Genomic DNA, 15,054 nt, shown 5'->3' on the forward strand with positions numbered 1-15,054 from the left:
CTTTGTCACTGCTATAATGAGGAATGTAATGGACATTTTTTTGCATACAGAGACTTTTCCATAATTTTTTAACATAGACTTCTGATAAGTGAGTCAAATTTTTTTCAAAACATTATATTTTACCTCCCAACCCCCAGAAAGTTGTGGGTTTTTTGAGGACTGTGAAAAATACCTTCAACCTACTCTCCAAAGTCAGAGAATTTTAAAAGCTCTGAATAATTAATGGAGTTTTGAGTCTGGTCAAAATTTATGAGTAATTTCTAGAAACTAAATATTATGTGAGTAATAATTAAAGAACTGAGTACTTGCTGCTTTATCTCAAATTTTCTCAGATTAGTAAACTGCTCTAAGTATTCATTAATAAGAAAGCTATAAAACATGCATTATTAAAATATTTCCTTTTTACCAATTATTTCTAAAATCAAAACTAAAGTTATAAGTAATAGTAAGATAATACCTTCTGGATGTGTCCTAATATGGAGAAGATCACTGAAACACCATATGCTCTTTATAGTGCTTCAGTTTAACTTTTCTTTTTACCTTTATTACTTCTTTTAACATCAGTTATTTATGCCTTGTTTTAGGTTTTGCAGCTTCATTAATGACTCGTTCGTTAAGCATTGAAAAATTATTCGAGTATATACTCAATGAAATATGCTATTCTAGAGTTTGAGGACTCACTGTGAACATGATCCTCACAGACATAACCTGTGGTCTCAAATCTTCTTATATAAAATCAATGAACAAATATCCTTCCCAAAGCTATTATCATATTTGTCAAGCCCATTTGCAAAGGGGTAAAACTAGCTCCTAAACAGTAGATATTTTCTAACAAGGGAATTAAAAACTTGCCCCAGATTTTAAAGGGTCAATCATGTGAGAAAACTTGTTTCTGTGTAGGTTGGGACTAGAACCCAGATCTCCAACTTCTTGGACACTGTCTTTTCAACTATTTATTCTTCTATTTTTCAAGTATAACCTTGCTTTTGGGGAGGGGTAAACATAGCCTTTTTGCAATGCAAATTGAAATTGAGCTATGAGAATAATGCAACAAACTTAAAAGAGGTAGAAAAATTCTTCAAAAAAACTTGTCTCTGAAAAAACAAATTACTTTATCAGGCTTACTGTACAGGAAGCTTTGGATCAATTATAGATTTTCACTGCAAATTAAACAGCAGATGTTTGGTTTTGATTATTTTGGAGAAAATTGAACACGGAAAAGAAATGGTGTACAAGCGATCCTTTCTTTACCAAGAATAGATTGCAGTAACAGGTTAGGACTCTGAGTGTCGCTGTTCACCAGTCGGGGGAAAAAAGAACCAGGAATTTAATCCGTACCACAAGATTTCTGCATCACAACGCACTGGCTTTGGGGTTTTAGAAAGCTTCTTCGAACAGGACCCCCGAGAGCTCCAACATCCAACGGTGAAAGTACCTTATCCTAGACCCCAAAGATCCTGGGAATCCCCAAGCCTCCACCAAGGGAACACCCAAGCGCGCAAGCTATTCCGCCGCGGGGCTGTCATGGCGTCTCCTCCTTTCTGCCCAAGATGCAACCGGCTAATCTGGATCTGTGTTCTCCTGGGGGCCCTGTGGAAAATCCGGGCCGAACAGATCCGCTACTCGGTGCCTGAGGAGATGGAAAAGGGCTCCTTCGTGGGCAACATCGCCAAGGACCTGGGGCTGGAACCCCAGGAGCTGGCGAAGCGCGGAGTCCGCATCGTCTCCAGAGGTAGGACGCAGCTCTTTGCTCTGAACCCGCGAAGCGGCAGCTTGGTCACCGCGGGCAGGATAGATCGGGAGGAGCTCTGTGACAGATCTCCCAAATGTGTAGTAAACCTAGAGATTCTCTTAGAAGACAAAGTGAAGATTTTTGGAGTTGAAGTGGAAATAATTGATGTTAATGATAATGCGCCCGACTTTGGGGCAGAGCAAAGGGAAATAAAAGTCGCTGAAAGTGAAAACCCTGGGACAAGGTTTCCTCTTCCTGAAGCTTTTGATCCGGATATAGGGATAAACTCCCTACAGGGTTACCAGCTCAGCTCGAATGTCCACTTCTCCCTAGACGTGCAAAGCGGAGCTGATGGGATTAAGTATCCTGAGCTGGTACTGGAGCACGCCCTGGACCGTGAGGAAGAGGCGGTTCACCACCTCATTTTGACCGCCTTTGACGGAGGCGACCCGGTTTACTCTGGCACTGCCAAGATTCTTGTAACACTTGTGGATACCAACGACAATGCCCCAGTATTCACTCAGCCCGAGTACCACATCAGTGTGCGGGAAAATGTGACGGTGGGCTCCAGGCTACTCACTGTAAAAGCCACTGATCCAGATGAAGGAGCCAATGGAGAAGTCACATATTCTTTCCGGAAAGTAAGAGATAAAATATCCCAGCTATTCCAGTTGAATTCTCTGACTGGGGACATAACGATATTGGGAGGTTTGGATTATGAGGACTCTGGATTCTATGATATAGATGTAGAAGCCCATGATGGACCTGGTCTCCGAGCCAGAAGTAAGGTACTGGTGACAATTCTGGATGTAAATGACAATGCTCCAGAAGTCACAGTTACATCTCTCACCAGCGCTATCCAAGAAACTTCTTCCCCAGGCACAGTAATTGCACTTTTCAATGTGCATGACAGTGATTCAGGAGAGAATGGCCTTGTCACGTGTTCCATTCTGGATAACCTGCCATTCACACTTGAAAAGACCTATGGAAATTATTATCAGTTGTTGACACTCAGGGCTCTAGATAGGGAAGAGGTGTCAGAATATAACATCACTGTAACTGCCACTGACCATGGAACTCCGCCATTGTCTACAGAAACATACATCTCACTAAATGTGGCAGACGTCAATGACAATCCACCTGCCTTTCCTTATGCTTCCTACATGGCCTACATTCCAGAAAACAACCCCAGGGGAGCCTCCATCTTCTCTGTGACAGCCCAGGACCCTGATAGTAACCAGAATTCAAGGGTCACTTACTCTCTGGCTGAGGACACACTGCAGGGGTCGCCTCTCTCCACCTACGTCTCTATAAACAAGGACACTGGAGTCATGTATGCTTTGCAGTCCTTTGACTATGAGCAAGTTAGAGACCTGCAGCTACTGGTGACTGCTAGTGACAGCGGGGACCCACCCCTCAGCACCAACGTGTCTGTGAGCATATTTGTGCTGGACCAGAATGACAATGCACCCGAAATCCTATACCCCGCCCTCCCCACTGATGGTTCCATGGGTGTGGAGCTGGCACCCCGCTCCGCAGAGCCTGGCTACCTGGTCACCAAAGTGGTGGCAGTGGACAGAGACTCGGGACAGAACGCCTGGCTGTCCTATCGCCTGCTCAAGGCCAGTGACCCAGGGCTCTTCGCCGTGGGGCTGCACACGGGCGAGGTGCGCACAGCGCGGGCCCTGCTGGACAGAGACGCGCTCAAGCAGAGCCTGGTGGTGGCAGTCCAGGACCACGGCCAGCCCCCTCTCTCGGCCACCGTCACGCTCACGGTGGCTGTAGCTGACAGCATCCCAGACATCCTGACTGACCTAGGCAGCCTGAAGCCCTCAGTGGACCCTGACGACTCAGGCCTCACACTCTACCTGGTGGTGGCGGTGGCCGCGGTCTCCTGTGTCTTCCTCGCCTTTGTCATTGTGCTACTGGCTCTCAGACTGCGGCACTGGCACACGTCGCGTCTGTTCCAGGCTTCGGGCAGCGGGTTGGCTGGCGTGCCGGCGTCTCAGTTTGTGGGCGTGGACGGGGTGCGGGCTTTCCTGCAGACCTATTCGCACGAGGTCTCGCTCACGGCGGACTCTCGGGGGAGTCACGTGATCTTCCCGCAGCCGAACTACGCGGACACGCTCATCAGTAGGGAGAGCTGTGAGAAAAGCGAGCCTCTCCTGATATCTCAAGATTTACTGGAAACAAAAGGAGAATCCAGTCTTAATCAGGTGAGTCAAATCTTGCCACACTGAAACGTAGGGAGAGAACTCCATAAATGTCTCCAATTATATTTCATATATATATGTGTGTGTGTGTGTGTGTGTACATATATAGATCAATAAAACACTTTTTTTTTGTATTCTGTTGCTTTAAAGTGGAAAGACAGATGATTCTTCAGTTATTATTTATCCTTTGTAACCTTCATTTGGTTACACTGTCAGTAGCAATTTCTTAATTTTATACTTGTAACATCTCACATCTTTAAAGCCATTATTCTTTAGGCATTACTGAAAGGATAGACTAGAATTGTAAAATAGGAAGCAATTGTGTAAATTCATATTAACACATTCTCTTGTATGAGGCTATTGTTTCATCTCTATTGAGTATTTTTAAATTTCCTCTTTACACCCTACTGTGTTTTGCTTGAAATTTGCTTCTCTTTCCTTTGAGACAGGTGTTTTCCATTATGATTAAACAATAACAACTTATAAATATTGGAGAATATGTTTAAATTTTGGATATAACTTTCACAGGGATAATTTCTCAATCAGATTGATACATTTCACATATTATGATTTTACAGTTTCTGATGTGAAGTGACTATGTATGATTTCTTTGGTGCAGGTGATTGTCAAAAATATTACCAATTTAATTCCACTCATATTTAATAGATTGCGGAAGTGATTTTAATAACTTTTAAATTACCTATTATGGTATCACTGTGAGACCCTTTTTGATTTCTAAGGAAAGCTTAATTGGACTATGCCTCAATTAAGCTTAAGAAGAAGAGTTTGAGTTTCTAAATGCCTTTGTCTTCATGGGAAATTGTGGTGCAATCCATAGAGTAAAAGAAGAATGTGTATGATACATGTAACTGGCATGGAGAGTGGAAAAAGAAAATACTGATAATAAATGTATATTGAGAAGCAAATCGTATGTGAGGAGAGATCATTTAAAATAGTGAAGCTTAAAAATATAATTTGGAAATATCACTTGTCCTGAGACTATGACAGACATATTTGGATTCTTGCATTTAAAATGCATTTCTAGAATCAGAGTGATACTTTTTTTTTTTCAGTGCCTAGGAGGTAGGTAGGTTATTTATAACTAGTATAACATGAAAAATACATTGTTGTTTGAGTAGACATCGGGTTTCTTTTATAAAATAATATTTCTGGTTAAATTGTTGCACAATTATATGATGGGCTAGTGCATAACTATAAGAAATTAAAAAATAGGAAACCTCTTTATGTACTACTGTCAGAAAATGTTATCTTCAAGACATAATGAGTGAAAGAAGCAAGATGTAGAACATGGAATATTGTTTACTTCATTTTGTGTCTCCCTATAAAGGGAGAACATTTATAAAATTCTACTGAATGATACAAAACACACTAATGGAATAATACACTAAAAACATAACACTGATTTCTCCTGAGAGAAATGTGTTGTTTAAAGAGAGGGAGAGCCAGGAAAACATGACATGTGTACCTTTTGAATCTGGAACTTTATGAATGTATGCCTATTTAAAAACAAATATTCCTTTTAAGTTTTTTTTTTTTAAAAAAAGGAGAAAAAAATAGTTTTTTGCAACACCTTTAGAACACATTAGTGCAGTTTCTGGGAAAAACCTCTGGGCGTCGCTGTAGGTCAAAAGAAGGGAGAGAAGATAATCAGAGATGCATTTGGGAGCCTCTAAGAGGTTGACTTCCTGCTCAAACAGAGGAGGCCAGTACTGGTTTGGATACAAGAAACAAAAGCAGGAAAAAGTGACCCTACCCCGGATTTTGCCACCCCGGAGGGCTTATTTCTCCTCCCGACCAAGAAGCAGAGCAGCAGTGGAGGGAGACGGGATGAGGCTGAGCACTGAGACGAGCGGCCGGACGCGGTGGCGGCAGGTACTGTTACCGTTCCTGCTATCTTTATTACGCGGGGCTCTCCCAAACCAAATTCGCTACTCAATTCCCGAGGAGCTGGCCAAAAACTCGGTTGTAGGAAATCTTGCTAAAGATCTAGGGCTCAGTGTCCCGGACTTGTCGGCCAGGAAGCTGCGGATTAGCGCGGAGAAGGAATATTTCGTTGTAAAACCTGAAAGCGGTGAATTACTTGTGAGTAACAGAATAGACCGAGAAGAGATTTGTGGGAGGAAGCCTCTGTGCGTTCTAGATTTCGATACTGTCGCCGAAAACCCACTTAATATTTTCCACGTAACAGTAATAGTAGAGGATATAAATGACAATACTCCGCTATTCAAACAGAGTAAGATTGATTTAAAAATTGGAGAATCCACTAAGCCAGGTAAAACATTTCCACTAGACCCGGCACTAGATTCGGATGCTGGTCCTAATTCACTGCAAAGATATTACCTTAATGGCAATGAGTACTTTGATCTCAGAGAGATACAGACTCCAGATGGACGTAAATATCCTGAGCTGATTCTGAAACATTCTCTGGACAGAGAAGAGCAGAATTTTCATCAACTGCTACTGACAGCTGTAGACGGTGGGGACCCACCCCAGAGTGGCACCACCCAGATCCAAATCCAAGTTACAGATGCCAATGATAACCCCCCGGTGTTCAGCCAGGACGTGTACAGAGTCAGCCTGCAAGAGGGTGTGCCACCTGGCTTCTTAGTACTTCGAGTGACAGCCACCGATCAGGACGAAGGAGTCAACGCGGAGATCACCTACTTCTTTCATAATGTGGATGAACAAGTGAAACAGTTTTTTAACTTAAATCAAAGAACAGGAGAAATCACGTCAAATGATGATTTTGATTTTGAAATTGCTAATAGTTACACTCTCCGTATAGAAGCGAAAGATCCTGGAGATCTAGCAGCCCACTGCAGTGTCCAAGTCGACATTCTTGATGAGAATGATTGTGCACCTGAAATGATTGTGACTTCAGTATTTACTCCCCTACCAGAGGATTCACCACCAGGAACACTGATCGCCTTGATAAAAACTAAAGATAGAGACTCTGGAGAAAATGGGGAAGTTTACTGCCAAATTTTGGGAAAGGCCGAGTTTATATTGAAATCTTACTTGAAGAACTATTACAAGCTAACAACAGACAAGACCTTGGACCGAGAGGAGATCTCAGAATACAATATCACAGTAATGGCCACCGACAGAGGTAATCCGCCCCTCTCTTCTAGTATAACCATCACCCTGCACATCGCAGATGTCAACGACAACACTCCGGTTTTCCACCAGGCCTCCTACGTGGTCCACGTGCCAGAAAACAACCCACCTGGAGCTTCCATCGCGCATGTCAGCGCCTCCGACCCTGACCTAGGGCCCAATGGCCACGTCTCCTACTCCATCGTGGCCAGCGACCTGGAGCCGCGCGCGCTGTCTTCCTACGTGTCCGTGAACCCGCAGAGTGGCGTGGTGTTCGCACAGCGCGCCTTCGACCACGAGCAGCTTCGCGCCTTCGAACTGACGCTGCAGGCCCGGGACCACGGCTCGCCAGCGCTCAGCTCCAACGTGAGCCTGCGCGTGCTGGTGGGCGACCGCAACGACAATGCGCCCAGGGTCCTGTACCCGGCGCTGGGGCCCGACGGCTCGGCGCTCTTCGACACGGTGCCCCGCGCCGCGCAGCCCGGCTACTTAGTCACCAAAGTGGTGGCGGTGGACGCCGATTCTGGACACAACGCCTGGCTGTCCTACCACGTGCTGCAGGCCAGCGAGCCCGGACTGTTCAGCGTGGGGCTGCGCACGGGCGAGGTGCGCACGGCGAGGGCCTTGGGCGACAGGGACGCGGCCCGCCAGCGCCTGCTGGTCGCTGTGCGCGATGGGGGACAGCCGCCCCTCTCGGCCACCGCCACGCTGCTCCTGGTTTTCGCCGACAGCCTGCAGGAGGCGCTGCCGGACCTCAGCGACCAGCCCGCGCCGTCTGACCCCCAAGCTGAGCTGCAGTTTTACCTGGTGGTGGCCTTGGCCTTGATCTCGGTGCTTTTCCTCCTGGCGGTGATTCTGGCGGTCGCCCTGCACCTGCGACGCTCCTCCAGCCCTGCTGCTTGGGGCTGCTTTAAGCCTGGTCTCTGTGTCAAGTCTGCACCTGGAGTTCTCCCCCACTACAGTGAGGGAACGTTGCCCTATTCCTACAATCTGTGCGTTGCCTCTCAATCAGCTAAGACGGAATTTAATATTCTCAATATCACCCCAGAAGTGGTTCCCCCTCAGGATCTCCTCTGCGAAGATGCCTCTTGGGTGCCAAGTACTAATCATGGAGATGCTGGTGTCCCATTTGCCTCGGATACTATTTTAAAGGTGAGTTTTAATTCAATTCACTTATTTTGCGGTTTCAATGTTTCTTAATAAATCACCTGAGTGGAGTAGAAGTCTTCAATTCATATTTCATTGTTTTGTAGGTAGAATTTAATTTTTTTTTTTTTTTTTTTTTGCCTAAACGTCTTAGTCTTATTTAAGCAAATCTTTGACATAGGTTGCCTATCTTATGGAGAAGGCAGTGGCAACCCACTCCAGTACTCTTGCCTGGAAAATCCCATGGGTGGAGGGGAGGAGCCTGGTAGGCTACAGTCCATGGGGTTGCGAAGAGTCGGAGAGGACTGAGCGACTTCACTTTCACTTTTCACTTTCATGCCTTGGAGAAGGAAATGGCAACCCACTCCAGTGTGTTTTGCCTGGAGAATCCCAGGGATGGGGGAGCCTGGTGGGCTGCCGTCTCTGGGGTCGCACAGAGTGACTTAGCAGCAGCAGCAGCCTATCTTATGGGTGGGATTTATTTATCCGTGTGGGTGCTCAGTTGTTCAGTCGTGTCTAACTCTTTACGATTCTATGGATGTAGACCACCATGTTCTTCTGTCCTTGGGATTATCCTGGAATACTGGAGTAGGTTATGATTTCCTTCTCCAGGAGATCTTCCGGACCCTGGGATCGGACTCACACCTCTTGCATCTCCTGCATTGGCAGGCAGATTCTTTACCACTGAGCCACCTGGGAAGCCCCTTATTTACCCATAGTTACAAACTTTTCTACATAAGATACTTTGGTTTCTTCCTCATCTTTACGTTCCTTCCCTCTGGAAGTTTATAACTGTTGAGAACTTAAGCTCTTTGTTTTTCCTTCAGAGTCTTTATATTAGTTTCATTCGTTTTAGCTATGCTTCCTCTTAGAAGTATAGTACTTAAGAGTAAAGAGATCTCCCAATCTCACTAGTTTGGAAAACTGAGAACCCAAGAAAGAAGAATTTTAGTCAATGATATGGCCTGTCAACAGCAGAGCATAGGTAGGACTGACATGAACACCAGCACTCTAAGCATCTTTACAAGCTAAGTGTCTTGGGATCCCAGATCTATTTTAAAAGGTCATGCAAAGTTTGAGGTATGCAGTGTCTGCTAATAAGAATGTGTTTAATAAATGGGAGAAATGTTTTCTCTGTCATGTACAGTAACAAATTGCTCTTTTGAAAAATCATACATTGAGAAAATTTTTGTGACCTTTTCTCACACTGTTTACTTAAAACTTCATTTTTAAAGTTTTCTAGATATAAATGTAAAATACTTTTATTTTCTTCATTTTCCTGTGAGGTGTCTTTAAGTAAAAATTGCTCTCTCACTTAATGGACTCTCTGAAATCACCTTTCTTTTTAGTCATGACATATTTCTTTTTTGCTATCATATAAAGATGATAACATTAAATATCTGTCTTAATAGAAAGGCCACTTACTGCCTGCTCAATGATAAGTATCTGGACTTGTTTTTCTGTTTGGGTGATGAACTAAATCCTTTTCAGCCACAATCACTATACTGATTTTCCCCAGGTGTAACTGTAAAACATCTAACTCCAACTCAGACATAGTAATTAGAAAATATAAATAACGCATAGTTAATTCAACTCGAAATCTCAATGTGATATAGTGTAGCTGCCAAGTGTGAAAATCTTGAAACTTTCTCAAAGACTTCAGAAGTAACAAAAAGCAAAAAAAACTAAAAACCCTTTATTTCCTCTGCATATGACAACTAATACAATTTGCATAATACAGTGGGCCTTTTTTCAAAGGTCTATTGAGAGCTAGGATTGTTTTCTTGGTGTTCTTATGTACAAATGGGCATATTTTCATAAACATATCCTAATTAAAAATGAGATCTTAAAGCCTACAAAAACTTCTGATGTCCTAATTAGATGGGCTCAATATAAGTAAGTGAATAAAGGGCATAGGCTCAATGGCACATTAAATAAAACTTTCTAAAGAAGTAAAAAAGAGAGGGAGAGGATATATGTATACTTATGGCTGATTTGTGTTGTATTTAGAAACTAACACAACACTGTAAAACAATTATCCTCCAAATAAAAACATTTTTTTAAATAGTAAAAAGTGCAAATTCTCAGGCCTGACTCCAGACTAACTGAATCAGCAGTTCTGGGCCCACCAGCATTTCCTTTCTAACAAGCTCTCGAGTGACTCTCCAGGTGACTCTCTCACAGGCAGAGCGGGGGAGAACCAATTCTGCCTGATCTCCAAACCACCCCTCACCCCAGACCAAAATCTATGTCTGGTCCCTTTCCAATCTATATGATGTGCATGGTTCATCAGAGTTTCTGCCATAAACCAAAGAAGAAGAAACCTGCCCCATTTGAACAATAGGAACACCCTCTAATCACTTAATTCTCTCTTCAAAGAATAAATAAGAATTTTTTAAAAAGTAAAAAAGAATAATTATATTAATCTCAGAATTAATCTTGTAGAAGTCTTTTGTTATTTCAGAATTAAATATTATTTTTATATAAACAATGTCATGTAATCTATTAAGGATACGGAAAATTATTAAAAATAAAATATAATTAAACATTTTTGACATGAAAACAGAATTGGTGTAGTAACTAGTTATAACTCTGAGCGTCGCTGTTCACCAAGTGGGAATGAAGCTGCCGCTGATGCGATCAGACTCCGCTCCTTCCGCACAAAACACGCGCCGATCAGAGAAGCTCCTGGGAAGTCGCCCTCCCGCGCCCCTCTTCTCATAAGGGAACTGTTCCCGTTGGCTTTAGAGAAATAAGGAAACAGCAGGCTGGAACCAGGACTAAGAGAAAACTGGTCTGAGAGAGGCAATGGCGGATCCACTGAGGGGTTGGGGCTGCAGTGAGCCGTTCCTGCTCTTCATTCTCCTGGGGACGCTGTGGGAAGCTGGGGCCGGGCACATCCGCTACTCGGTACCAGAGGAGCTGGACAAAGGCTCCTTCGTGGGTAACATCGCCAAGGATCTCGGGCTGGAGCCCCGGGAGCTGGAGGAGCGCGGAGTCCGCATCGTCTCCAGAGGTAGGACGCAACTCTTTGCTCTGAATCCGCGAAGCGGCAGCTTAGTCACTGCAGACAGGATAGACCGGGAGGAGCTCTGCGCTCAGAGCGCGCGGTGTCTAGTGAGTTTTAACATCTTGGTTGAGAATAAAATGAAAATGTATGGGGTAGAAGTAGAAATAACTGGTATTAATGATAACTTCCCGCGTTTCCGGGATGAGGAAGTAAAAGTAAAAGTCAATGAAAATGCGGCAGTGGGAACACCATTAGTACTTCCCTTCGCTCGAGATGCGGATGTGGGTGTGAACTCCCTCCAGAGGTACCAGCTCAGCTCCAATATACACTTCTCTTTGGATGAGAAAAGCGGAGGAGATGGACAGAAATATCCAGAGCTGGTACTGGAACAGCCCTTGGATCGCGAGAAAGTACCTGTTCATGATCTCCTCCTCACAGCTCTAGATGGCGGAGACCCCATACTCTCTGGTACTACGCACATCCACGTGATGGTCCTCGATGCAAACGATAATGCTCCCCTGTTCACCCAACCGGAGTACAGAGTGAGTGTTCCAGAGAACATAGCTGTCGGCACTCGGCTGCTCACACTAACTGCTACGGATCCAGATGAGGGAATAAATGGGAAATTGACATACTCTTTTCGCAATGAAGAAGAAAAAATTTCAGAGACTTTCCAACTTGATTCCAACTTGGGTGAAATCTCAACTGTGCAACCACTGGATTATGAAGAATCCAGATTCTATAACATGGAAGTGGTAGCTCAAGATGGAGGTGCTCTTCTTGCCAGCGCTAAGGTACTAATCACAGTACAGGACGTGAATGACAATGCGCCTGAAGTACTCCTCACCTCTCTGTCCAGTACCGTCTCTGAAGACTGTCTTCCGGGAACCATAATTGCGCTGTTTAGCGTACATGATGGTGATTCTGGAGAGAATGGCGAGATTGTGTGTTCTATTCCCAGGAACTTGCCCTTTAAACTGGAAAAGTCAGTTGATAATTACTATCACTTATTGACAACTAGAGCCCTGGACAGAGAAGAGATCTCAGATTACAACATCACAGTAACTGTCACTGACTGTGGAAATCCACCACTGTCTACAGAAAACCACATCTTCCTGAAAGTGGCAGACATCAACGACAACCCTCCCATTTTCCTTCACACCTCATACTACACCTACATCCCAGAAAACAACCCCAGAGGCATCTCGATCTTCTCTGTGAATGCCCACGATCCCGACAGCGGCAAGAACGCCCAGGTCACTTATGCTCTGGCTGAGGACAAATTTCAGGGAATGCCTCTGTCATCCTATGTGTCCATCAACTCTGACACGGGAGCCCTGTATGCACTGAGGTCTTTTGACTATGAGCAGGTTAGAGAACTGCAACTGTGGGTGACAGCCAGTGACAATGGAGACCCTCCACTCAGCAGCAATGTGTCCCTGAGCCTGTTCATCCTGGACCAGAACGACAACGCACCTGAAATCTTGTATCCTGCCCTCCCCATCGATGGCTCCACGGGTGTGGAGCTGGCACCCCGCTCTGCAGAGCCTGGCTACCTGGTCACCAAGGTGGTGGCAGTGGACAGAGACTCAGGACAGAACGCCTGGCTGTCCTACCGCCTGCTCAAGGCCAGCGAGCCAGGACTCTTCACAGTGGGGCTGCACACAGGCGAGGTGCGCACAGCGCGGGCGCTGCTGGACAGAGATGCAATCAAGCAGAACCTGGTGGTGGTGGTCCAAGATCATGGCCAGCCTCCTCTTTCTGCCACCGTCACGCTCACGGTGGCTGTGGCTGACAGCATCCCAGATGTGCTGGCCGACTTGGGCAGCCTCGAACCCTCCACTGACCCTGACGACTCAGGGCTCACTTTGTACCTGGTGGTGGCTGTGGCCTCGGTCTCCTGCGTCTTCCTCGCCTTTGTCATCGCGCTGCTGACTCTCAGACTGCGGCGCTGGTACACGTCGCGCGCCCTGCAGGCTTCGGGCAGCGGGTTGGCAGGCTTGCCCGCCTCTCACTTTGTGGGCGTGGACGGGGTGCGGGCTTTCCTTCAGACCTATTCGCACGAGGTCTCGCTCACCGCGGACTCTCGAGGGAGTCACGTGATCTTCCCGCAGCCCAACTACGCAGACACGCTCATCAGCCAGGAGAGCTGTGAGAAAAGCGAGCCTCTCCTGATACCTGAGAAGATAAGCGCAAAGGAAAGAGAGCTAGAAGTTCTTCAGGTGAGTTTTCTTTTTCAGTAGGGATGCTTGGAGCATTTTCTTCATTTGTTTTCATCATTTTTCTCCCACATTCAAAATCGCTTAATTATGTAGTGAATCATTATTTATTTGCTTTATTTACTGATGAACTTGATTTAATTTGATAATTGATGTTTTCTCCATTTGTTTTCTCATTATATTTTGAGTTTAATGTTTCTTTCTATAATGTGTGGGTATTTTAGAAACTCTAGCTGATCTCCAGATGCTTAAGTGAAGCAAGGATTTTTTTTTTTTAAGTGGCTATACATAATCATTTTATCCAAAGACTTTCTTATACTAGAACTGTTTGTTAATAGGTGTTTAATTAGTCCTAATTGTTGGATGTAATGTTCTCTTTTGAATATTTGCCTAAATACCATAGTACATACATTTGGAAAAAGTATTCCACAGCATTGGTATTTTAGTACCTGCAATTTAGTAATAATAATTTGCATAAATAAGTGGAAGAATATAGAAAACATGATGAATATCAGAAAGACAGATTAAATTTATAGTGATAATATCTGTGGCATTCTAAAATCTGGAAAGCTTGGGTTAAATTATGTAATAATTGGACATGTGTATTTGTTGAGAGAGGAATTCAATAAGATGGAGCCTTTGAATTGTGGTTTAGAATAAATTCTGTGATGCAGTTTAAAATCTCCAACTAGATACAGTCATTGAATACAAATATGCCATACGCTTGGCATCTTTTGGTTACACACAACCCCTCCACCTTTCAGGATCAATATGGACCTAAATGTTTGCATTTCTGCAAGTGCAGGTACAGTTCCACTTTATTACAAGAGTTTAAGATCTGTATTTGGAAAGTCAATTAATGAAATAAAATTCAACTGATGAAATAAGACAGGACAAGAGAAATTAAAGATAAAATCCTCTGTGTTTGTTTTATCCTCCTCCCTCCCTAGTATGCAGCGTATATCTGCATTACAGGCTAACCAGAGCTCCTCAGAGATGGGAATGCCTGCCTGGCTGTAAAAATCAGTATTTTTTTCTTCTGATGCTATCTGTGTAACTTCTTAAAAGAATAGTGCTCTTTCCCAGCTCTGTAGGGGGTCACAGTGACTTTCTGCTTGTTTTGTACTGCTTACCTGGACCATGGATCCTTGGTGAACTTTACACAAAGTATCAGTACATTATTTTTATATATGATCCTTTGTCTCTAAAAAAATGCATATTACTGTGCCTTCAACTTCTAACAGGTGGAGCAGTTCTCAGAACTTTCTGAGAAGCTGCTTCCTTGGTTATAATCCTCAGTTTGGTTTGAATAAAATTCCCTTTTTTTTTTCTTCCTAACTTGATAGTTAATTAAATCTTCACTGACACAACTTTAAAAAGACTTGAAAATTTAAAAAGTATTTCTCAGGGATGTACTCATCTTAAACTATGAGATTTTTCTGATGAAATACGACTTACTGGTCTATGTGTCTCAAATTTCATGAATATGTCTTATATAATGGACGAATTGTGTGCCCTATTCATTTTTGTATATGGTTTGCTGGAGATGATTTTTAGATCTGTTTTTAAGAAGATTTTTCAATCTTTTAAATTCTGTACTTTCAACAACTTGAACAT

The 15,054-nt window shown here is 43.9% G+C and overlaps 1 protein-coding gene across 8 annotated transcripts in view; it reads left to right on the forward strand.

Annotated features, from left to right (window-relative positions):
* LOC147369546 (protocadherin gamma-C4) overlaps positions 1-15,054 on the forward strand; it is a 185,828-nt gene that overhangs the window by 23,858 nt on the left and 146,916 nt on the right. For 2 of the 8 annotated variants that reach the window (XM_086412071.1, XM_086412092.1), the window contains exon 1: positions 9,098-13,440. The exons of 4 other annotated variants lie outside the window; for them this stretch is intronic. In XM_086412071.1, the coding sequence (XP_086268197.1) occupies positions 11,017-13,440 (2,424 nt within the window). In that variant the 5' untranslated portion in view covers positions 9,098-11,016. Of the gene's footprint in view, positions 1-104; positions 3,949-5,010; positions 8,215-9,097; positions 13,441-15,054 lie in introns of those variants that run through there. 2 more of the 8 variants (XM_086412073.1, XM_086412065.1) reach the window with 2 other exon arrangements.

The sequence above is a fragment of the Bos grunniens genome, chromosome 7 (genome assembly GCF_055505025.1).
Source record: "Bos grunniens cultivar Pamir isolate PY7600 chromosome 7, Bosgru_T2T1.0, whole genome shotgun sequence".
NCBI lineage: Eukaryota > Metazoa > Chordata > Mammalia > Artiodactyla > Bovidae > Bos > Bos grunniens.